The 25,615-nt window shown below is 40.3% G+C and overlaps 1 protein-coding gene across 5 annotated transcripts; it reads right to left on the bottom strand.

Moving 5' to 3' along the window:
- Positions 1–887: 887 nt before the first annotated feature.
- Positions 888–24,492, bottom strand: LOC129187646 (activin receptor type-1C). 5 transcript variants are annotated; one of them, XR_008572446.1, is made up of 10 exons: positions 24,290–24,490; positions 15,542–15,772; positions 9,789–10,040; positions 8,525–8,755; positions 8,252–8,419; positions 7,401–7,557; positions 7,137–7,261; positions 6,923–7,053; positions 6,004–6,242; positions 888–4,740 (listed from the first exon to the last, which is right to left on the bottom strand). XR_008572446.1 is itself a non-coding variant. In XM_054787215.1 (9 exons), exons 1-9 carry the CDS (start codon positions 24,486–24,488, stop codon positions 6,234–6,236), a joined length of 1,503 nt encoding a protein of 500 aa, XP_054643190.1. In that variant the 5' UTR covers positions 24,489–24,490; the 3' UTR covers positions 888–6,233. The 5 variants fall into 5 exon arrangements, 3 of the variants coding, with proteins under 3 accessions (XP_054643190.1, XP_054643188.1, XP_054643189.1); XM_054787215.1 differs by having other exon boundaries at positions 888–6,242; XM_054787213.1 differs by lacking the exon at positions 6,004–6,242 and having other exon boundaries at positions 24,290–24,489.
- Between the last annotated feature and the right edge of the window lie 1,123 nt (positions 24,493–25,615).

Below are 25,615 nucleotides of genomic sequence, written 5' to 3'. Positions count from 1 at the left end.
AAACAAATACGTTAAACTATTGTGGGAATAAAGTCATAAAATTTCAAAAAGAAAGTTCATGAAGGTTATTGAAGAAAATTGAAATATTGGAAAATTATTGGAACATTTTTAAAAAACAGCAAAAAAGAGGAATAAAAGAAAAGACTGAAGTTTATCCTAATAAAACTCTTTTTGACACACATCAGTGGTTCCCAAACTGCAGCGGCGCACCCTTCAGACCTTTGACCTGAAGCCATGTACTCCCTGCTCCTGCACACTTAAAAAACATCAACCTTTTTATCTGAATTAACTTGAAATAGTGAACACAGTTAATTTGATAATTCATGTTTTTGTAATTCCGGGACAAAAATGTGTATTTTGCATGGCCGCAGTATGATAACGTTTGACATGAGCACAGATCAGTAATCATCCTGCATATCTTTTATACCAGTCTGATGTTGGCATCCTTCCGTTTGAATGCGTTGAGCTTCACTTTTTCTGTCCACTGACGATGGCTGCGGTTCAAGCCTGCATATTCATGTAATACCAAAGTGAAGATGAAAGTGTAACAGCTACAATAAAGCAGTATCCAAAGGACAGAAATACATGCAACCAACGATAAAGTAAATGTGAATGAGTGGCGGAGGTAGCATTCAATCAGTGTGTCTCGTGTACATCCTGCGTGAGCCAAACCAAAAGCGACTAAAACCACATCATGCCTCATTTTGACTCAATCAGTGAGACACTGACGGTTGCTGAAGTATTTCCTCTAACGGACGTCTTCGCATCACAAGTCAAGTGAGGAACAAGCTGAGAATAAGTCATGACGGCTCAGTGACGATTGGCCACGTACGCTCGGCGCTACATGACCAACACGTTTGTCTACATTTGGAAATGACTGCACACTCTTCACTCACAAAAACACACTTTATTGACATGGCCGTATCTCTATAGAATATAAATAGTGCAAAATATAAGATACATCACGATGGTGACAACCACAGGAAAGACTATCAGAGCAGTCAGATCTAAACAACAGCAGCGTTTCTGAAGAAAACAAGTTGCATCAGATTTGGGAATGCAGTGGAACCCCTGAGGTCGAACGTACTTTGTTTCCAGAAACCATTTTTGTACGAATTTAGAATTTGTATTAACCCGAATATAAGATACCGTGAATGTTGGACAAAATCAAAGACCTTTTAAAAGTCAGTGAAATAAATGGTAAATCTCATATTCTTAGTTGCTTGACGTGTTTGCAAGTGATCACTAGCTTAAAATTAGCATCGTAGTGGTGTCAAGAGTGAAGTGGTAGTCGAAGTACTGAACAGCAGGTCGCTGATGTGTGTGTGAGTGCCAAGAAGCACTTATTCGCTCGGGGAAAAGTCGTTTAGTGCCACATCTCTGCACCCCGAATATGACAACTTTTTCCAGACTTTTCTTGTCTTATATTTGGGTGGGTCAATGCGGTATTCCTCCAGGAAATCATATATTCAAGGGTAAACTTGTCACCATCCTAAACCGATGTCATACAAGCGTAAAAAGAAGTTAACTGCTGTACAATAACATTTTATAACCCAGCTGATTTTATGGTGTTCTTTCTGTTCTTTTATTATTGATGTCAACTTATTGTCCCTTTGGCCGTTTTGTACTGAGCAGCCAGGACGGAGATGCTTTTGTCGCTATTCTACCACAATATAAATCTAATTCTTTATCCTTTTCTAGTTTGACTTTTGGCATAAAAGTTCTTCTTGCAAGACAACGCTCATAATCGCATTCAGCCTCTTTCGCCACAAACAAGCCAAAGAAGACACGTTTGATAGCGCTTCAGTGTTGCATTTTTTTTCTTTTTTTCCAGAAAATGTTCCGAATTGTTTGACTTCAAGGGCATTCAACATCAGTGGTCCACTGCATCCGGTCATGTTAGTGATTTGTATTTATAAAAACACATCATTTGAGAACATGGTGATCATGGTCCACGGTGCAGAACAAGGGTGTCCAAACTTTTTCCATTCAGGGCCGCACGCGGAAAAATCAACTGATGCGGGGGGGCCACTTTAATGTTTTTGTTTCTTTTTTGTAAAATGGCTAAAAAAAACATATACCGTGGAACCTTGGTTAGGGTCATTCATTTGTTCCAGCAGGTCCGCCTCTTAACTGAAACGGATGCTAACCGAATAAATTTGTCCCATTAGAAATAATTGAAATCCAATTGATCCATCCATCCATCTTCTATGCCGCTTATCCTCACGAGGGTCGTGGGTATGCTGGAGCCTATCCCAGCTGACTTCGGGCGAGAGGTGGGGTACACCCTGGACTGGTCGCCAGCCAATCGCAGATCCAATTAATCCCTCCCAGAAAACCAAAAATGTAAACACGAAACATGTTTTTAATAGTTTTACAATTACAGTTGTCTTCGACCCCCATTAAATACGTGAATGACTCCGTACAACTTCCACCAAGTGCGTCGTCTTTAATCCCATCAATAATTTTCCCCAACCTGATTTTCCAAACTTTATTATTTTTCATATTACAACTTTTTCTTAAATATTTCAACTTTATGCTACTAAAATGTTATTTTCCCCTCATAATATTGTGACATTATCCCCATAAAATTGTAACTTTTTTCTCTTAATATTTTGACTTTATTTTTTTAGAATTGCTGTTTTTTGTTAGTTTTCTTGTTAAACTTTGTTTTTTAAAGCCATTAAAAAAAAACAGCCGCAGGCCACAGATGCCCCCCCCCCCCCGGGCCGCATTTTGGACACCCCTGGTTTAGAAAGTGGTTGTGCTTGATTGTTATGGAAAAGGACAATGTGCAAGCCAAGCCAGACGGTGCTTCTTTTCGGTCTACTTGCTTGAGGCCTTATTCGCTACATTTATCATCCAGCATTGTTGATGGTCTTTGTTGTTTTCCAACACTGGTATGTCCGGTTCCTTCAAAATGTGAGTGAAAGTACACATGGAGAGCCGGATGTGCATTAAAAAGAATGAACTAAAACTGTGGAAAAGTGGTCTCCATAAAGCAATTTTGACAAATTTCTAGAATTTGCCAATTCTAGCCCACACGCTTGCAAAGCTGTGGTGACACACGTTCCCTTCTCTAACAGGCATTAGTCATCCTATTGAAGCACTCACAAAGTAGTACCCTGTCGTTCTACTTAGCCTGCTTGTCTGTGCTGAGTGGCGCTCAGAAGATGTTTCCCTCGATAGCTTGTGTCAATATTTGGGAACAAAAACACTTGTTGGCATCGACAGGCAACTTTGGTTTTATAGCATAAAAAAGTGAATAAATATACGCATACATTTCACATTCGAGGATGAGCTTTAGCATTTGGCTGTCGGAAAGCAGCTCTTTTTTCAGCAACGGAATGCATTAGCTGTGCAAAATCCTTTAAAAAACATGATTTCGCTTATGAAACACAATCAACGGACAGTATGAAGGGTTTTTTTTTAACACTGTGCAGTTGTAATAACAATTTACTCCTCAAGAGGCAGTAAAGACCCAGCATGCACCTTAAATCGGCTATTTTTCGCTCTCTCCCTCAGTGGCAGAGCTGCGTGGTCACTCTCCTAGACATGGCAGATATCAGCTTATGCCCGACCCCGTGTGAGCAATGGTCTCACCTGGGCCACCCCGATGAAACATTTCTGGCTCCGCCACTGCTCTCAGAGGTGAGTAATGGAATCTACAATGGAACCTCTAAAGTCAAACAATTTGCTGGAAAACCACTGTACCTGGACTCCCCAGATGTGGACTTGATTATCCTCCAGAGGCTGATAAACGTTGATTATAACAGTTTCGGATGTGTGACAACGCAGTAAGACAATCGAGACAAACACATTAACTTCATCCCATCTTAAATTTCCCCTTAAGTACCATCGGAAGCTGGTGAATCAGAAGCCAACTCCAGCGTTGTTGCGGCGGCTGACCCGGAAATACCGGTAGTCACCAAAGGCTTGAAAAACTCACAAGAGCTTCTTGAGATTTGGGTTTTGTTTTTTTTCATCATGTCCCCTTAGGGGCTCCGTACTATTTCCATGATTTTTCAATCCCAAAAAAATCTGAAGTTGACCAAAGTGTTCGCCCGTAGAGGTTCCAGTGTAAATTGACATTGAGTGTACTCGTATTATGTTAAAATAGTGGTGCAGGATCGATGCTGCCTTCTGTTGTTTTAGAGTATGAAATACAAAGCGCCTCTCTTCACAGAACTGTAGAGCTTTCACTTAAGCACATCATTAGACATGTCCTATAAGAGTGCCATTTACAAGTAAGCATGGCTCTTACAGAGTAACCTTTGCAAATAGCACTCTACTTACGCAGCAACACTGTTTGCTACGACAAATGGCACAAAAAGGCTTAGCTAGTGTTGGGCACTTAAATATCTGAGGTAGCAAAAGTAATCTGTTTCTACATGAGACACTTTTTATATACGACATGGCTCCTTCTCACAAACGTTGGCTTCAACATTGGTGCTAAGCTGCCACAGGCACCTCCCACTATTCTTTGGCACCAACAACCTCAATCAGCTCTCTGAGGGCGACCGTTTGGTTGCATCCTGAAGAGGACGAGGGTCCGGGGAGGGAGGCGGTACCTTCCTTGTGTCATCCCCAGTCCAACAGCACCATCGCATGGTGCTAATCTTTGACCCCGCTGGTGTTGGACATTTGAGACACGGTCTTTTTGACCCGTAGAGCGGTCAGTCGTGCTGCGGGGTTGGCGTACCAGCACTCCCTCATCACTTTGCCCATCACACGCAGGGCCTGGCTTGTGAACACAGCAGACACAGCAGCTGTTATAGTAATGCGGCACATCACTTCTCACCCATTGATAGGCTTTTTCCAAAGTAGTTTAGACGTTTTCGTCTTTTACTGTTCCTCAGTAAAGGCTAAACCAGTAGTTTAAAACCAACTAGTTTTACGTTTTCCCATAATGCATTGCGTCTGAGCAAAGCATTTCATTGGAGGACAAGCAGCAAAGAAAATGGATGGATGGATGGTACTGCAATGCTGCCTCTGTCCACCGACGGAAGCCAGAGGAGCCCAGAAGGAGGCTGACATCATTGCAGCGCCCCAGCAGGCACCAATGAATGCTTTACTTGGATGCAATGCATCATGGGAAAACTTTAAAATAGTTTTTTTTTTTAAACTGGTATTGGTACTTGTATTGTTTATTTCCCAGTAACGTTTGAGTTTCAAGTTGCTGGTGATGAGTTTAGCGTTCTTTGTAAGATAACACTGTGAATCAGACTGTTGTATTGAGTAATGACCTCCAGTGGTTTGACAAGCTTGTCGTGAGTTCACTGATAGCTCGTGATGGGCGTTTCCTCACTGACTCGCTAGCAACACTGTATTTAAATGATTAGAGTTAGTTCTGAAGTAAAGGAGATGTCACAGGCCGCACCGCTGTATAAGCAGCAGGCTTCAAAGTTTGAGAAAAAAGTAGCGGCTATTAACATTGAATCCTATATCACTGAAATTCATTTAATGCAGCCGGGTCTGGAACCACTTATAACCACTATAAACGAGGGACGACTGTACTATGAGTGGTCTGTATCCAGCAGCTTTCTCTACCTCTACCTCGGTTGCGGTGTGAAATCATGCGTGTTAGCGTGTTACACTGGCCGTGCTGTTGTTTACAATGAACGCATCAGCGGTTCTAATGCTGCTATTACAACATTGATTCTGTTGCTGCTGTGTTGTGCAATATCGTTTTGGAATAAATTACCTTGTGGTCAAAGTTTTCCTTTTCACTTTGTGCACTCCAAATCATTAAGGTAACATAACTAGAATTAGAGCATTTACAGTGGAACCTTGGTTAGCGTCATCAATTCGTTGCAGAAGGTCTGACTCCAACCGAATCCATTTTTCCCATAAGAAATAATGTGAATCCAATTAATCCGTTCCAGAAAGACAAAAATGTGAGCACAAAACATGTTTTTATAGTTTCACAATTAGAGTTTTACCTTACAAATACATATAAATGATGAATGGAAGGGGTAAATGAACATATAAAGTTACTTTTACCTTCAGTGAAGACATAATTCCTGATGTGACTCTTCCCAAAGACGTGATGTGGCAACAAGCTTCCTCTTCAACACCACCTTCCTGTTTTGCCATGAGTTATGTCTTGAATTCAATTTCTCACCTCAACAACCCTAAAGAAGGGATTCAAGCAATTCAAGAAATAACTCATGGCAAAACAAGAAGGCGATGTTGTAGAGGAAGGTGTTGATCTCGCTGCCACGTTTCTCACCTCAATAACCCTGAAGAAGGTGAGAAACACTACTGAATTCAAGAAACAACTCATGACAAAACAGGAAAGTGGTGTTGGAGAGGAATGTGTTGATCTCGCTGCCACATCTTTGGGGAACAGTCAAGTCTTGTAAAAGTTTCATTCATTATTTATATGCATTTAGAATAGTTTTATGCATATAACACTACGATTGCAAAACTATAAAAACGTGTTTTGTGTTAACATTTTTGAGAGCCAACCGCTAATGACATCATAGACGGGCGACACAGCTGACTTCCAGTTCCGGTTGCCATTTTGTAGGACGTTCCACAATACGCCTGCCATATTGTACGATAACTGAAAAATGTACACAAACCAAGGCAAAATATTGGTGTTAACCAAAAAAAACACCAACTGGGGTGGACGCTAACCGAGGTTCCACTGTATTTGTCCATTTTCTCAAATGTTACAATGACGTGGCAACTACGAATCCAGTGAGCGTGGTATCAGCTTGGCACGCTTGGAGCCCCTGATGACGAGCTTCTCAAAATAGTACCTCATAGTGCCAAAGCAGGCACTATGAGGTACTATTTCTAATGCAATGACAGTGTTGCTTTTGAGGAGCGCTGTGGTGACTCTAGTAAGTACTGTGCGGTCAAGGAGGGGTACCAATGTACCCCAGTATGATGATGATGATGATCCATATCTCACCTCACAGTTCTGCCACTGGTTTGGAATGTTTGGTCTGAGTTTCTGCTCACACACCACCTTCCTCATGTCCTCCATGGATGGATCTGAAGGCACCTGGTCATAATAAGGCAGCTGGAAATCCTCTTGAAGTCCTGTAGAAAAGATATTTTTGCCTTTTTTTTTTTCTTTTTTTTTTTTTACTTTGCAAACCACAAGTGTGAATGACGCAAGGTACCCCTGTCGGAGCATCTTCGGGCCAGTTCCCACAACACGAGCCCCAGTGAGTAGATATCCGCTCGCTTGAATGACTCAAAGTTGTTCATGTTGATGGTCTCATCCAGGATTTCAGGGGCCATGTACCTGCAGGAGACCAAAACACCTGGAATATTTTGCGCTGACGATACTGATCGTTTCTCGCAGCACACCTGATGTACGGCACACGAACGTGCCATGGCACTGTGGTTGGGAATCATTGCGTGAACGAAAGCGTATATCCCACCTCTTGGTTCCCACTCTGTGGTTGGACGGTATGTCTATGCTGTTGCTGCTGGAGTCGTGTTTCACGGCCAAGCCCAAATCTGCAATGACGGCGGTGCCGTTCTTCTTCACCAGGATATTTTTAGACTTGAGGTCCCTGTGAGCGATGGCTGGTTTCCCTACAAGCGAGCAAGCAGAACATATTCATATTAATACCTATCATAACCGAGCCTTATTATTACTACAAAATACTCATGTATGGACCTCATTCATCCTTTATAGAGCATTAATATTTCTCCTCAAAATAATTATTACAACACATTATAAGGTTTTTTAGCAGCAACTTAAAAAAAAAATTTAAAAAAGCTTATTATCTGAACCCTGACGTCACTTCCTGTCCACCTGCCACTCCACTCCCCTAGGGAAGACATTTATAGCAACATACACAAGCGTGAGTCTTATTTCTGTCTTAACTTATTATGTTAACTATAGTGGGTAACACGAGTGTAAAGGTGACTAAAGGGGTGTTAGTTCATGTCGAGAGGCCTCTACTAATCTTAAAACCTGAATTTAGGGGCTGTCCACACGGAAATGTTTTGTATTTTATCGTTTCCGCCTTTCATCCACGAAACGGTGATTGATTCGCTGGGAGGAATCACATGGTTCTGCTACCTTACAGTCAGGTGTGTGCTTTCATGGTATGTATACTTTCTTCTTTGTGATCATGATCTTTCTTTGCTGATTGGCTGAGAGAAATCACATGGGTCTGCTGCTTTATTGGAAGGTGACATTTTGCAGGTGTACCTTATGTGGCCTTGCAGGGTGCACATGAGGTTACCCTCATTTATTGTGTTGATTGACAGCTGCACTCACCTTGTGTGCCAATGATTTCCATGTGGAGGTGAGCCAGACCACTGGCTATGGACAAGGCTAGAACCATCATGCTCTCCACGGACACGGTGTGCCTGTTCAGGTAATCGAACAGTGAGCCACGCTCGTGGTATTCTGACACCAACCAAAGCTGCGTCCATGAGCCATTATCTGAAACAAATGTTGTAGTGTTCCATGACGGTGGTGTGTGCATTTCACTCACTTTGGCTTGATGCATTTAAAGCGACACCTGCTCTAAGCCAAAGGGTGTCATACCTTTGTTGTCAGCCGCAATGAAGCCCAGGATGTTGTCATGTCGGAGCATGATGGTCTGATAAATCTCCGCTTCACGGAACCAGGACCTCTCATCCCTGGAGGAGAAGATCTTTACAGCAACGTCCTCTCCTCGCCACTTTCCCCGCCACACCTCTCCGAACCGGCCCTTCCCGATGCTTTCCTGGAGGACGATGGTCCGGGCTATGGTTCTTTGGACCAGCAGAGGAAGCCCTGCACAGAATAAACTAAATGTTTGTTGAACTTGCAATGCTCACGTTAGGAACTGGTAACTTCAACTTAACCTGAAATACTTCACTGTGAAATATAATAGTAAAACATAATTATTTATTATGAAATTAATAATAAAAATAAATGCATGTGTAATATATATGTATGTATATTTTTATGTATTTGTATTTTGTATTATATATTTTTGTATTTGTTTCTAATATACTGTATATTTTATTTAAAAAATATATAAAAAAATACAAAAAGCCACATATATATACTGTATATATATATATATATATATATATATATATATATATATATAATATTTGCTTTTTGTATTTTTTAAAATATTTTTTTTTAATAAAATATACATTTTAATAAAATATATACAGTATGTATATATATATATATATATATATATATATATATATATATATATAGCTTATTTGCTGACTTAAACTTATGTCAAGTTCAATCGTACCTCACCAAAAAATATATAAATTAAAAATACAATAAATAATTTAGTAAAAATCATATTAAAATATACAATCAAATAATATACCAAATATATAGAATAGATATATATAATGTTAAATAATGAAAAAGTTATAGATAGATAAAAAGTAAATCACACACAGTATAGCACTATTATATATATATATATGTATAAATATTATCTTAAAAAAACATTCTTTAAATAAAACACAAAAAGCCAAAACAAATGACATTTTCGCTACTAATAATGACGTAATTTTGTGTATTAAAATGAGATATGTTTATGATTACTGCCTTTTCCAAATTGGGCATCATAGTGAGCGCTGTTTCTAATATTTGCGTACGTTATTTTGCTCGTAAGGCAATAATACAAACAATTCTCAGTATGAAGACCATAAAAGCGATAAAAGTGAAGTTGCTGTTGTAAAAAATGAAGACGAAATGAATGCAGAGACCCTCTCTAAATTAGATTGTGCAGGTGTACCTAATGAGTCCCGTGAGCGTTCTGAATGGTGAAAGCATCTCAAGACAAGCCCACCTGATCCAGAGCCAGAGGTGCTCATGTCGTAGATGAGATCTTTGAGACATTTGTCGGGTGACATGAGCATGTGGTCGTCCAGGCCCTCCTCTGGGTCGTGTTTGTGGGCCCTGTTGTAGAAGCAGCGCCGACTCTGGACCAGAAACACCCCCAGGATGACGACCACACACAGCAGGCAGGCGGGCACCACGATCATCACGGCCAGATGCAACCTGCTACTGCTGCTGTCTGGATCTTCCGAAGGCCTCTCTGCTAGCACACACATTGATCAAATACACATTGTACTACTTTATAGGTGGGGAATACAAGAACACTGTGAGAACTGCACCCCCTGGTGGCACTTTATCGGTATTTGAAGGCACGTGGTTTGGCTCAAATAAAGACATTGAAACCAAAACATGCGGATTTCTTTGTACGGTTGTCTATGACACTGCCGGTAAACGCCATGAACCAATCATAAGCCTCACAAAAGAAGCCACTGTTCCTCGAATAAACTTAGCTCCACACGGTAACAACAACATGCATCATCTCACAGGGTAAAAAGTGTTTATTTACACCCAAGTGTGCCTTTTTCCATCCCTGACCTTTATTTGGGTCTGTGGGAGGACACGTGAGCCCTGGACACAAACAAGCGCTTTGTGGTATACGCTGATAACGTGACATTTATTACACCGGATGGCTAAATGTTGCAAGTATTTCCAATGAAATACACTCAGCGGTCACAACATTAGGCACACCTGAACACTGATGGCTGCATCTTACTGAGAGGCGTCACCAATATTTGACTAATTCATATTGTAATTGAGCATGATCATGCAGGTGTGCTAACATTACGGCTGGAGTGTTCTGTACTGACTAAAGTTTAGAAAAAGTCTGGCAGCACACACGCAGCGTTTGCTTGCCAAAACGTCTGCAAATGTGAACTCCATCACAGTTTCCTATGACATGTTTGGCCTTTTACCTCAATACACAAGGCTTCTGCACATCCTCCAACGAACGAACTTTGCCCTTCTCTCGTCAGCAAGGCTCACAACACTTTAAATACGACAACCATCCAGCCATTCTTCTTCCTCTCCAGTACTTTAAACTTAATACAGAGCAGTGATTCAGTTGCCAAATTAATGTCATTTCCTCAATATGTGTCATGTACCTGCTCCTGCTTAATAAACCATCCATCCATTTTCTATACCGCCTTCCCTCTTTCAGGTGACGGATAAGCTGGAGCCTACCCTAGATGACTGAGTAAGAGGTGGGGTGCACCCTGGACTGGTCGCCAGCCAATCAAACAAGTAACTACCACAAGTCCTCATGGGCTCAAACGTAGCACTTTTTTAAGTTGGCCTATGGGCACAAATCGCGGCGCTCCGCCGATTCACACCAGTTCATCCATCCAGTCATTTTCAAAGCCACTTATCCTGATAAGGGTCACGGATAGCTGGAGCCCATTCCAGCAGGCATGACTTCTGCCGAGAGACAAGCGGCAGGATGAATATGTGATGTGAACAGGAACAGGGAATCCTAGCGATTCATCAATCCACTCTTGATATCTCGGGAGGCCATACTTTTCCCAGCAAGGGTCCAAGTCAAACGATACGGGGGCCATTTTAACATTTTATATTTTGTAAACCAACCAATGTAGATATGCTAACAAGTTATGAATGTTTAAAGAAAAAAACATCTTTGCGTTGTAGGTGACCGAGTGCATTATTACATCTTTTCCACTGCTCGTTTTTCCATTTTTGCAGTTGTTGTTTTTCAGTTTTACAGATATTTCAATTGTCTTCTTAACATTGTGACTTCATTCCCCATAATATTTATTACTTTATTACCTGTAATATCACAACTTTTTTTCCAAACTAATTTTCCAAAAATTGCAACTTTATTCTTTTGTTGGGTCACTACTATTGTGGAAATTATTGTAAAAATGACATTTTTCTCCTCATAGTTATGCTTGTAAATTGTTTTGTCGTAATTTTTTATATTAATATTATGGCTTCATTCTAATATTTCTACTACGACATGCTCGTAAAATTTTTTGTCGTGATGTTTGAAATTGATGACATTTTTATAACACTATTATGATTTTATTTGAATATTTCTACTTTATTCTCATAAAATCACTGCTCTTTTTCCATTTATCCTGTTAATTGTATTTTTAAAATGTGCCAAGGGCCGTGGGCTGCAAGTGGCCCTCGGGCAAAACTTTGGGCACCCTTGCTCTATATCGATTATCCAGTCCAGGGTCAGAGGTGAGCTGGACTTACCCCAGCTGACAAATTGTGCCCCACACATTCTACCTCTGGATAATGACATGAAAAAAACGTTGTTCATCTGCGTCTTGTATTTTAGTATGTATTTCTTCAAACACTCATCACTATTAGAGCTACTTTGACAAAAAGAAAGGAGAGGTGAGCTATTTGTGTTTTATTTATACAGTAAAACTGGCAATTTCATAAAGCAGGGATGTCCAGAGTGAGGCTGGTTGAGGCAGCTGTTTTTTTTTTATTGGGCCTCGGAAAATTGAGAAAATACAATTAAACAGAAAAACAGAGCAGTAATTTTACGAGAAAAACGTTAAAAAGTTTTTTTTTTTCAGAAGTCGCAATATCATGAGAAAATACATCAACAAAAGATAGAATACTCTTTCACCATTTTGGTGAGCTTCTCCAAATGAGGTAGCGAGGTACTGCTAGCTCACGAGCTACAGGTCGGAGGGGGGAAAAAACCCCACGTAAGCATGTGGGGACATGCAAACTCCACACTGTGAAGCAGAGATGCTAACACGAGCGCCACTGTGCTGCCTTTGTGGTGCATGTTTGCCATCATGTAGTCGCTGTATTTCCACAGCGAGTGAGAGAGATTCTCCGACAATAACGACCAGTGATTTGCTATTAAAATGACCTCCAAGCGCTTTGGGATAGGCCGTGGTGTCTAACTGCGGGGCGGTGGAATTAATCCCTTGTCAACCTGAAGGCCGGCTTCCAGCGTCCACCTTCCACCATGACAGGCTTTTAACGTGCGCTGCCGGCACTGCATGGCTGATGAAGTATTTATAAATTGGAGGGGGAAGGGGTGGGGGGAGGCTAAACATGGCCCTGTGTCCTGTGCCAGCGTTGTTATGTCACAGGATCTAGCAGGATCAGCGTCCGCCTCGTCTCGCCGGGGCCACATTGAGTGGGAAATCCCACAGTGATTGACTCACTCGGCAGGGACATTGACACTCGCCTATGGGGGGATGCAAGAGCCCATGTTTGAGTCCGTTTCTGAACGCATTACAGCATCAATTTGAGGATGCTGGTAGCTTGGCAGCACAGGAGTCGCTTGTCCTCGTTATTCATGAAACACCCTCCTGAGCATAACATCACTTGATGATGTCACCCATGATCCACAACATCATTTATTATTATTCTAACGATACATTCCCAACAGTACAGTCGTCCTTTGCCACATCCCGCTTTGGATTTTGCGGCTTCACTCCATCACAGTTTTTCAAAAATACATTTATTAATAAATTATGATGTTTCGTGGTTGAATACGGCGTATTAGTAAAAAAAAAAAAAAAAAAAAAGGATGCATATTTTTTGTATGCATTCTTAAAAAGCAAATTTTATTCCTAAATGAAGCATTTTCAAGCATAAAAATGGCTAAATTAACTAAACCACAAATAGCAATCAACAGATGTATTGAAATTGTGACATGCAGTATTCCACCCTGGCCACCAGGTGTCAGTAAGTGGAACATACAAGCATCGGACTTCATCACCTGAACAACAGGCTTTTATTGCAGGATTGGATGATCTCACAACAGGCACGATGATACATGAACATAACGATGATATTAATAATCCAGCTGAAACTCAACTCTGAACCCGCGACATCACTTCCTGTCCACACGCCCGGAACACATTTATTGCAACACACACAAACACGAGTTTTATTTACGTCTTAAATGGATTATTTTCTATGATTTTACACACTCTGTTTGGTAATATGAGTGTAAAGGTGACGATGTTGGCATTATTTCATATCTAGAGGGTTCTAATAATGTTAAAACCCGTATTTAGAAGGTGGTAAACAGGTTTTCCATGCTTTAACTACGAAAATATTCCATTTATAAATAAGGAATCCTATAATGCGGGAATTCACTTATCACAGTCAGGTCCTGGGGGGGACATGAGAGAAAACAATTGAGAACCATTGCTTTAAGGTAAGGTGGTCATATCCATAAAGGCTATACCTTTTGAATAGCCAACATTTGAAAATAAGGAAAACTTTTCATAACTGAACGGAAAAAGGGAAATTGCGTGTGAAGCTTAACTAAAATGTAGAATGAATGTTGAAATCTTCTACAAATGTGTTACTTTTCACCAGTAGGGGGCACAATTTAAGTTGTCTATTCGTTTTTAAGTGACTAAAAACGGCGGAATTTGAAATGTTGGAAAGAAAAAATGCAGACGGAATTTTGAAATGTATCAATAAGCTGGATGATTACAGCGGGAACGGGGATCGAACCAGCAACCATCGGGTTGACAAAACTACCACTTTACCAGAATAAGCAGGCTGTTACAGTAATGAAAAATGTAAAATGATTTTCCACCAGTAGGGGGTGCTACAGAAATTTCCCATTTTTTTTTTTCCACTTTCAAATTGATTTGAACTCATTCAACACCAAAGACGTATTTATACGTTTTTAGAATCCTGAATGCCCGATCCTGACAACGTATTCATTCGTCTTTTATGTTTTTTTTTTGAGAGAGGCAAAAAGAGGTGATGATGCAACTCTGCACGAATGCATTAACATTTCAGAGCACTTTTAAGCCATAAAAACGGCCACAAGGTGGCAGAAGTGCATTTGATAAGCGCTCGGCAGGGATCATTTCAATGGAAAAATCACACATGACAGGAAGGAGGAAGTGAGAAAGCATGTAGAAGATTACGCATTTTAGGGAAATTTAAATGGATGCACGCACACACATAGTTCAGCTCCAAATATGAAAATTGTAAATAGTCCATGGTGTTATATTTGTAAATAAATTGTTATTTGGAGGTAAAATAACCCCTTTTGTGTGTTGTTTATGTTGGTGTAGTTGTTTAGATATTAGAGCTGTCACAAAAGCAACAAATATTTCTTATGCGTGAAATGCTTTTCCCCCTTTTTTTTAGTCGGGAACTGATATTTACCTGAAACTTACTGAAGTTCTACTGCTGATTACTAAAGAGCGGAAAAAGGTAGAAGCAAACTTTTTTTTCCTGATGAAAGACGGGAGGCTAATCTTTCTTTAGGTTCCATGTTTAAATACTGGAGCCATAGGACACAATATTCTGTGTGCCTCGAAAGATCCGTCTAAATCGTCTAAAATGGCCAGGACTGAAAGGGGTTGACTTTTGAAAAATGGCCGGGACTGAACGAGTTAATCAGATGAGAAATGTGGAAGGAGTCTGCGGGCAAAAGATGACGCAGGATAGCAACAAAAAGGAGAAATTTACATGTGTGAATGAAATAACATTATTTGCATTGTGTGTGTTATTTACGTTGTTCTGCTGAGCAACAAGTGAAGAAAAAAATGGGAACAATTGTGCCGATCTGTGTTGCTGCTTGCATTTTGAACCGTGCATCGCATTGTCTGTGCAGTCCCACTGTTTCTCACAAGCATTCTTTGTGTGGGTCTTTGGTTTCTTCCACTGCTCGAAGGGCGCCAAATTTGTGTCGCAAACGCGTTGCGAAACGTTCTCGTACTAAGAGTGAAAGCGTACCGGGCTGCAAGTGCAGGGTCTCGTTGTTGCAGAAGTCGCTGAAGCAGCAGTTCCTCTTGGAGACATTGGGGGAGCTGTAGCAGAACACCTGGCCTCTCATCTCCAGGGGCGACAGGCACGACTGCATCGTCTCCTCTCGGCCGTCAATCAACATGACAGAGTTCCAGCAGGCGCCGTCTGCGGACGTCTCGCAAACGTGGTTGTCGCACAGCTGGCACACGCATTTCAGGCCTGAAACAGTCCATCATAACAGTATTATTCTCTTTTCCTCTGCAGATCTTGCATTGGAAAGTACAACTGTTTGCCACGTTCACTGTGATAGTGGTGTTTAACTGCCTGGAAGCAGACCTGTTATGTAAGAGCGGCCATATTAAGTGGGGTGGACGAACGAGAGTAATGCCTCTTAGTTTAACACCCACATAATCTTGTGTTCTTCTCGGAGCTGCTGTCATGCTTTGTTTGACAAGCCCGTCCCTGATTGACAAGCAAGACTGCGCCGCCTGATAAACAGTGTACCGTAATGACGTTATTTCATTCAACTCCACACGGTGCACCATCGCTTCTTTCATTTGTCTGTGCTGCTGATCCATGGGGAATTAACCTAATAAGCAGCGTAAATTACTTCCAAAAAGTCATTAGTTACAGTCCCAAAAAAGTACAATGGAGCCTTGGTTTTCATTCATCGGTTGCAGGAGTGCCAACTCTAACCGAAGCGTACTCAAACTGAAATTTGCAGATTTGAAATAAAGCAAATCCAAGTAATCCAGTCCAGAGAGTCGAAAATGTTATCACAAAACGTGTTTTTCTAATGTTGCAGTTGTAGAATGTAGAAATGTATTGTAAACGCATGCAAACACAGTCATCCCGTGCCACATCACGGTTTTGTGGTTGAATACCATCTACAGTATTATTAGTCAAGATGCATAATGAAGCCAATTTTGCCTAAATGAATCATTCTCAAGCATTAAAAATGGCTAAATACAAATACAAGGAATTCAGAAGACACATTCAATGACGCTGTGAATATGTAGTATTCTATACTGGTCACTAGGTGTCAGTAATGTTACTGGAATGTTCAATGAGACACACAAACGGCAGACTTGATCGCTGGAACAACAGGCTTTTATTATCTCACAACAGGCACAATAATCCCTAATAAAAATCCCTAATAAAAACATGGGCTAATGCTGCTGCAGTAACCCCCACCAAGCTAAAACTCAAATTTGAACCCCCGACATCACTTCCTGTCTGCTCACCGCTCAGCACCCCTAGGGAACCCAGTTATTCTACCCCACACGTTTTATTTATGTCTTAAATGGCTTTTTTACTCTTATTATGTCTACTATGCAGTATTGGGTAATACGAGAGTAAAGTTGACTATATGATTATAGGGGTGCTAGTTCATGTCTAGAGGGCTCTAATAATGTTCAAAACTCTATTTAGAAGATCGTAAACAAGTTTTCTCTCCTGGAGCTACAAAACTGTTCAATTTATAAATAAGAAATCCTACTTTGCGGAAATTCACTTATCATGGTCGAGTCTGGAACCAATTAACTGCAATAAACGAGGGATTACTGTACACATAAATGATTGTTGACAAAGACTGATGTAGCAGTGAGATCTACTCGGACACTACCTTCGTGTTTTGCCAAGAGTTATTTCTTAAATTCAATCGTGTTTCTCACCTTCTTTACCAAAATGCTGGCACTTGCCATTTTTTTTTTTAGCTCCATTGTGAGTTATTTTGCAGCAGCAGTAGCAAGCTAATAGGTTGCTAACAAGGGCGTTTTGGGATAAAAATACATTAAGAACACAGTTGGACTCACGCCGTGTATTAGTAACACGACAAGACACGCGACATATTGTACGCTAACCAGAAAATTCTGCCGCCAATTTTTGACACGAACCAAACCACGCTAACTGGGCCACACGCTAACTGAAGTTTCACTGTAATCGAAAATAACTGAATTGAATTAATAACGCCAAGCAAAGTAGCTACAAAAATGTAAACTAATTCAGATGTAGCTTTTTAGGGACTGTTTCATCAGATTAGGGAATCCATTTTCTATGCCGTTTATCCTCATGCTGGAGCCTATCCCAGCTGACTTCGGGCGACAGGCGGGGTACACCATGGACTGGTTGCCAGCCAATGGCAGGGCACATATAGACAAACAACCATTCACCCTCACATTCATACCTATGGACAATTTAGAGTCGCCAATGAACCTCAAAAGCGTGTTTTTGGAATGTGGGAGGAAACCAAACCCCACGGGGAGAACATGCAAACCCCATTCAGAGATGCCCAGGCGGTGATTCAAACCCAGGTCTTTCCGATCCCCTGACTGTGTGGCCAACATGCTAATCACTCGGCCACCGTGTGACTTGCAAATAAGCAACGGCATTGTAACATTTGGAATACAAATTAATTAGATTAGCAGTTACTGGAAAACACTTAACGCCTTTACTCGCAACACTGCTAAAAAATACAGTGGAACCTCAAAAGCAAGGTTTTACAATCATTTTCAGCCTAATACTCACATTTGATTCCTGCCTGTGGGCCAAACCTACTAACATCTCCCATGCATTGCCATAAATGGACATATATTGTACATAAACTCACATAAAGGACACAAAGTTGACCCGTAACTAATTTCGGGAAAACTTCAGATTCTTCTCTTTACATTGTGCCATTTATTCTCTAGTTCTCCATTTTTGCTGGGGTTTTTTTGTTTAACTTTATTTTTACAATGTGCCTCATGCCAATAAAACAAGCTGCAGGCCGCTAATGGCCCCGGGGATGCACTTTGGACACCTCAGTCTAACACCACCTGCTCCTGAGATAAGACTACTTGGAATTCCACTAGTTTTTACGCTTTATAGTAGTTGTACATTTTTATTAAGAATGTTAGGCGGCCTAGTGGTTAGCATGTTAGCCACACAGTCAGGAGATCGGGAAGATCTCTGTCCGAATCTCCGCTGGGCATCTCCGTGTGGTTAATTGTCCGTAGGTATGAATGTAGTGTGAACGATTGTTTGTCTATATGTGCTCTGCGATTGGCTGACGACCAGTCCGGGGTGTACCCCGCCTCTCACCCAAGGTCAGCTGGGATAGGCTCCAGCATACCCACGACCCTGTGGTTGGCTTGCACCAGCATTCTGCATAAAATCACCTGATTGGCAAAATAGATGAATAAAATAAGGTGAGATAACAACGTTCTGTCACGTCACTGCTTGTGGAGAAAAGAAAAGAAAAGAGCTGCTCGTGGTTCAGAAGTTTCAAACTATTTTGACACTTTTCCTGAGCACAGACCTTGACCATAATTGATGATGAAAAAGAATGCATCATGTCGCAATCGATGGACGGAATTGATGGTTTAGAACGGTCTACAGCCCGCGGCTGTTTTTTTACTGGCTCGTGACACATTCTATAAATACAATTTAACAAGAAAACTATAGAAAACTATAGAAAAAATGGAAAAATAAGCCATATAAACTCAATGTATTAACAGAAAAAAGTTGTAATCAAATGAGAAAACATTGTAATTTTTTACGAGAATAACACATGTAATATTATAGGGAAAAATGACGTCATTTTAGTAGCACAGAGTTGAAATATTAAAAGAAAAAAGAAGTATTTTCATAATATTATAAACAAAATTTGGGGAAAAAATGGGTTGCGGACAAAGTGACGAGAATGAAGTCAAAATATTATGGAAATAAATAATTAATTAATAATTAATTCTCATAATTATGAGAAAGAAATTTACAAGGATGTTGAAATACTTAAATAATAAAAAAAAACTTTAGTAAAAATAGCCAAAATATTAAAAGAAAAAAGTCGTATTCTGAGGAGGAAAAAAGTTGCGATTTTAAGAGAATAAACTGTCAATATTATGAGGACGAATAATGTCTTTTTAGTAGCATAAAGATGAAATATTAAAGAAAAAATGTTATTTTTGAAGTCCTAATATACGGAGCCCCCCAGGAGACATGGAGAAAAAAATATTGATGGGTAAAATAAAACAGAAAGACAGATTTTTCCACAGAGCTTCTGTGAGAGAACACGAAACGTTTTGCAAGGTCTCGCAAGATGACAGTATGTGACACTACAGGACCCAGTTGGTCACAGCGTGCCTCCAGACAGCGAAAATCGGGTGGAAATGCATCATTTCATTTCCATTGTCAGCATTTCCGCATTCCTTATTTTCCACATTGCTCGTGAGCGTAGACGGTCATTCTCGAGCCAGCAGGAGAGTTTGGAGGGGTAGGAACAAGCCATGTGTCAAAAATGGACATTTTTATCGCTGTATCAACTACACCCGTTTTTTCTCCATTCGCTGGTGGTCCCGGAAGGTAACCCGCACAAAAAAAGGGGATCTACTGTCATCAGTGTGTGTAGACAGTGGAAGCGGAGACCAGGATAGCATAGCAACAAGGTGCCCTTGACAACTTTGAGGATGTTTTAGAAAGAAACTCCAGCTAAATTGATATTTTTTTTCATTGACTAAACGAAACTATTCAAAAATGATGTATCTTGTATTGCTCATCCTCGTGGAGTTGCCAGGCAACAACTTGGGTCGAAAGCAAAGTTGACAATTAGAAAGAATGAGAGGAAATTTAAAGGTAATACGCACTTTATGAAGGGCAGAAGTAAGAAACACACTCTCCTCATCGAAATTCAAGACCAGTTGAAAAATTGCAAGAATTTACATTTTGCACTGTTGGATGTTAAGTAGGCTCTCAGCGGAGCTTCATGTTGCAAAAACAAGAAAAAACCTTTTGAGTAAGCAATTTCTCGCAAACAAGCGTTCAGCTGAAATAGGCTGCTCGTCGGCTGATGAAAAGATGAAGACCACAGCCTTTCAAAGCCAGGTGTTCACGCTGTCATGATCTCTTCATAGCAAAGCAAAAGAGCTTTCTCTCTTTGAATGTTGAGCTGCATAAGCAAGGCCTCTCGCAGCGCGCCGTTGCTGCTGGGGTTGAACGTGGCAAGACAATCATTTTTAACTTCTTCAAAGATCCTGAGAGTTATGGAACAAAAAAGTCAAGTGGTAGACACAAAAAATGTCACCCCGGGGGATCCGATTGGCTGTCCGTCAAGACACGGGACGATCCTCGGCCCAAATGAAGGCTGTTACAGTCCGATAACCATCAGACGGCATCTGCAAGAGAAGGTTGGGGGTTTTTTTGACGAAAAAACATCTTCAAAGGCCTAGTGTCCTTCAAAGCCACAAAATTGCCTATTTGGAATTTGCACGAGAGCACCACCTGGGACATGGTGCATGAAAGTTTTATTCTCTGATGAGGAAAAAAATGTAGCCTTGACAGTCCTGATGGCTTCCAACATTACTGGTCCCCCCTGAGATGGTTCCTACACGGCACAGTGGACCTGGGGTGCTTTTTCCTTCAATGCAACAATGGAGCTTCAGGTTGTGCAGGGGCGTCAAACGGCAGATGGCTATGTGTTTTTCAACAGGACAACGCTGCAGTTCACAATGGCTGTCTGACAAAGGACGTCTTCCAGAGGAATAACCTCACTTTTTTTTTTTGACCATCCTGTGTGTTCATTTGGACATGCACACTATGCTGTATGCGCATGCCTTAAAGTTTCCCTACAGAGCGTAACCTTCTACATGCTACACTCCTCCACGCTCTCCCACTTCCTCTTCCTGTCATGTGGGTTTGTCAGTCCTCTCCTGGTCCCTGCCAATCTCTTATCAAATGCACTTCTGCCACCTAATGGCCGTTCTTATGGCATTAAAATGCCTCTGAAACCTAACACACTGGTGGGGAGTTGCATCATCACCTCCGTCAGCCTCTCACGCAAAAAAACGTAAAAGACGTATATACACGTTGTTGGTATCGAGCGTTCAGGTTTATAAAAAACGTACAACTACGTCTTTGGTATTGAATGAATAAAAATACAGTAAAAATGTGCATATTTCACACACGTTCGCAAATGGTGATTAATCATGATTCATTTGAAAACTGATTCATTTGATTCAAATTTGTAATCATTTGACAGCCCTCGTTTAAAGTCTTTGTACGGTGAGATAAAAGCGGCATACTGTGACAAGAATACACTTGCAATAATCAGAAAAAAGTCTTGATTTTAGCAGAAAACTGTTGTGCTTTATAAGAGTAAAGTTGCAATATTCTGAGGAAATTGTTTATTATTCTTTATCATATTGTTTTATGAAAATAAAGCTGTAATATTATGAGAAAAAAAGTGGCCACTTCATGACCTAAAAGTCTTCTTTTTACAAAAAAATTATATAATATTATGAGAAGAAATGTCATTCTCTAATGAAAAAAATAAATATATATGTGTGTGTGCGTATATGCATACACTTTATATACACACACACAGGTATACATATATACACACTATATAGAAATACAATTGATAAATATTACAAATAAATACGCTTTATACTGTTACAAAAATCTAGTTTCAATATGAGGGAAAAGTCTTACTTCAAAAAATGTGTTAGGAGAGTGAAGTGGTCCTATTAGCTGTAATATGAGGCCAAGTATCATATGCTTATGATTTGAACAGATGTTTGACATCACTTTATGAGACAGTACAGTAGTCACGTCCTGCCACAGGAATCAAGTCGCAATATTGAAGGAAAAAACCTTTACAAGGATAATGTAGTATTAAATATTATTGATAAAAAATAGTTTTGACAATAAACTTGTATTATTAAGATAAAAGTAATTACTCATTTTGATTTTTTTTTTTTTATTATGAGGAAAAAGTGGTAATATTTAAGCGCCATAGTTGCCCCCATATTGTGATTCACACCAAAATAATAATCCTAGATTTTTTGGATCAGTCTTTGATATTTTGTAGAACTTTTTGGAACTTTTATTTTTTTTCCAAGTGCTCTTCCCATTTTTTTGTGGCATCATATGCACAAATCCCGAAAACAGTCCGATCTCGCAATGTTAAAGAATCCTTTAAAAAAAACTCCTGCATCGAGACGGCAATCCGGACAAAATCTAATCAGTTCTTCCACATCCCATTTCCTGAAAATGTCCTCCAAATCCATTCAGAACTTTTCAAGTGATTTTGAACACAAACAGACGAACAAACAAACATAAACGCCAGCAAAAACATAACCATAACCACGCTGCGCTCGCGCCTTGGTAATCAGGAATCCGACTTTGCAGAAATGACTTATTACGGTCAGGTCTGGAACCAATTGAACAAAGGACTGCTGTGTTACGAGCGTATGTGCACGCATGGCTTTGTGCGCATAGGTGCGTACTGTTTGTGAAATTATTTGGAATTGTGTGTGAGAAAGTATGCGACTACAGACATATTGTATGTCATAGACATACTGTAGATTCTGGATCTCATTGTTTCCCATACATTCATTTTCTCGTGGTGGTCTGCTATATTTAGTGAGTAGTCAGAGGACTACTCCAACAACTCTAGGCTAGTGTAGACTTCTGCAGACTATGCTATTCTATGCATGCATGAATCACTTTCTATGATTGCTGAGCATGAAGTGGAGCTGCCAGCTCCTCCCGCAGCTTGTTTGTAGTTTGGAACATATTTGCTTTGCTTTTCATGGCAATAATGACTTTTCACAAATGTCTCACGGCCATCTGCGTCGTCATAGACCATTACGTCATTAAGCCTCGCTCCCATGCGGAGCCCACCACGGACACAAAGTCCGTTAGGAAACAGTTATCACCTACAATATGAAAACTAAAAAAAACAAAATGAAACCGAGATTTGAAAATGCATGTTTCTATTGTCTAATTAAAATGCGTTGGAAATTGTGTTTATAATGCAGGGGTCACCAACGTTTTTCCTTGTGAGAGCTACTTTTACAAAATGAAAATGGCCAAGAGCTACTCATTTTTGTAACATTTATTTTCAGAGCTTATTTTAAACCCAAACAAAGCGAATATGCTTGTTTTACCAGAACATTAACAAAATGCTGGTGTCCACAACTCACATTTTGTATTTCAGAATGCATTTCTTTCTACTCTTCTTTCATTATTAACTGAAAACCTGAATGAAAAGCAGGCTTGCGGGCACCTCATGTGGTCGTGGGGGGCTACCTGGTGCCCGCGGGCACCACGTTGGTGACCCCTGTAATGGAAGTCGATGGGATTTTTTTGTCCTCAACGGGTCGTAAATTTGGAATATGACCCTGCAAAAAACCTAATAAAGCATCAAAATCAGTTTTATTACCAGTCTTATGTATAGTTAAACCTGATATTTGACATAGAGCCCCAGCCACCTAACATTTATTATATGGACAATAACTCATTGTGTATGTATTTTTCTAAAAAAAAAACAAAACAAAAACATAATTGACATAATGACATAATTAAATCAAATGGGCGTTTAGAGGGTTAACCCTCTGGGGTCCCCAAGGACTTTCTTTTGCCTTTGCAGGTACACTTTTGCTCATAACTTTGGTTGTGTTACTCTATATGGCACGATTTTCCTTTTTTTCATGAAAAATCCTAAATTCAAATTTAAAATTTGTCCCTGGGTCAGTCAGACGCCCAAGCCAAATTTCCCTCCAACCCTTTCAGGTCCCTAAAGAGGACAAAAAGTCTACTCCAGAAAACTGCTATAAAAACAGAACAGATCGATATTGTTTTCTACTTTTTTGCTCAAATATCGCAATCAACTTGAGCTCTAATCAAAAATACCAAACGTGTATATATCTGTATTATTCTAAAGCGCGCGTGTAGAGTGTGTACAGTATAGTATAATACCTGCGGTCAGCTGCGCCAGCCAAAGAAAGATCCACGCCGTGTGAAAGCTCAGCTTGGCGGGTCGAGTCATGGCAAGAACCGCATGGGTTCCCTCCGTCTGGACGCTGCTTCTCTGGAGACACACAACATACACACTGATAACTGTCCTCCATGCAACCGCGTAAGTGGCACGCGCAAAGAGAGGGAGAGAGATACACATGCGCACACGCACACACTAATGACAACAGGAAAGTGCGCGACGAAATAAGTGAAAGCTTTGCACCTCCTCACCCCGCCCCTGCAGGAAGAGAATGTAAGAGGATTAGAACCAAAAACCACTGATGGAGACATGTGAAGCACTGCATGTGTGTAAGTGTGGGGACGCAACATTAGGTACGCTTGCACAATGCAATGAGATCCAATAGAAGAAAAAAGCCGCCCTTGCAAAGATAATGAGGCGGTAACGTAACAACGGGCATCATACCGACGACTGTTTTTGAATATTTTGACTTTCTTATATCAGAGAAGTTTTATTTTTTATAATATTACAAACGGCTGTCAATGCAAAATGTGATCACAAAAAATGCATGTATGGTTAAGTATGGCAGTACAGTTAATAGAATATGTGGAAAATAGCTGTTAAAAAATGTAAAAAAAAATAAAAAACATGTTACAATAGTTGGTGGAAGAAAGAAAACGTACAATATATAATAAATTATTACTACATTACTACAACAATGGAAGCAGTACAGGTTAAATACGTTAAATTCCTATTTATTAAAAAATCCAATAATAATTTACCTTATGAACCCATGTTCAAATAGTAGTGTGTGTTTTAAAACATGTTAAAATGACCATTACTTTCATTTATTAAAATTAAAAAAAAAATCTAAATTACAAATTAAAAAAATAGGTGAAATGATAGTTCTGTATTTGTAAGAAAAAGATGCATTACCAGTCAGTGGCAGAGCTACATAGTGGTCACTCTCCAGCCACCCCACTGGCCTTCTAGACATCTCACGTATGAACTTACTGCCACCTCTATGTAAAAAATGCACTATTAGTAGCACAGTAGCCTACTGGTTAAATGTTAGATTAGTATGTGTCAAAAAATTAAAACAGTGGCACTGGTTAAAAAAAACATGTTATAGTTGTACATGTTGTTAAAACAGTATCCATCCATCCATCTTCTTCCACTTATTCGAGGTTGGGTTGTGGGGGCAGCAGCCTCAGCAGGAAAGGCCAGACTTCCCTCTCCACGCCTACTTCGTCCAGCTCCTCCCGGCGGATCCCGAAGCGTTCTATGGTCAGTTGACAGACAGTCTCTCCAACGTGTCCTGAGTCTTC

This window comes from Dunckerocampus dactyliophorus, chromosome 9, assembly GCF_027744805.1.
Source record: "Dunckerocampus dactyliophorus isolate RoL2022-P2 chromosome 9, RoL_Ddac_1.1, whole genome shotgun sequence".
NCBI classification, from domain to species: domain Eukaryota; kingdom Metazoa; phylum Chordata; class Actinopteri; order Syngnathiformes; family Syngnathidae; genus Dunckerocampus; species Dunckerocampus dactyliophorus.
The sequence above is the reverse complement of the archived record's forward strand: the minus strand, read 5'-3'. Positions and strand labels throughout refer to the sequence as shown.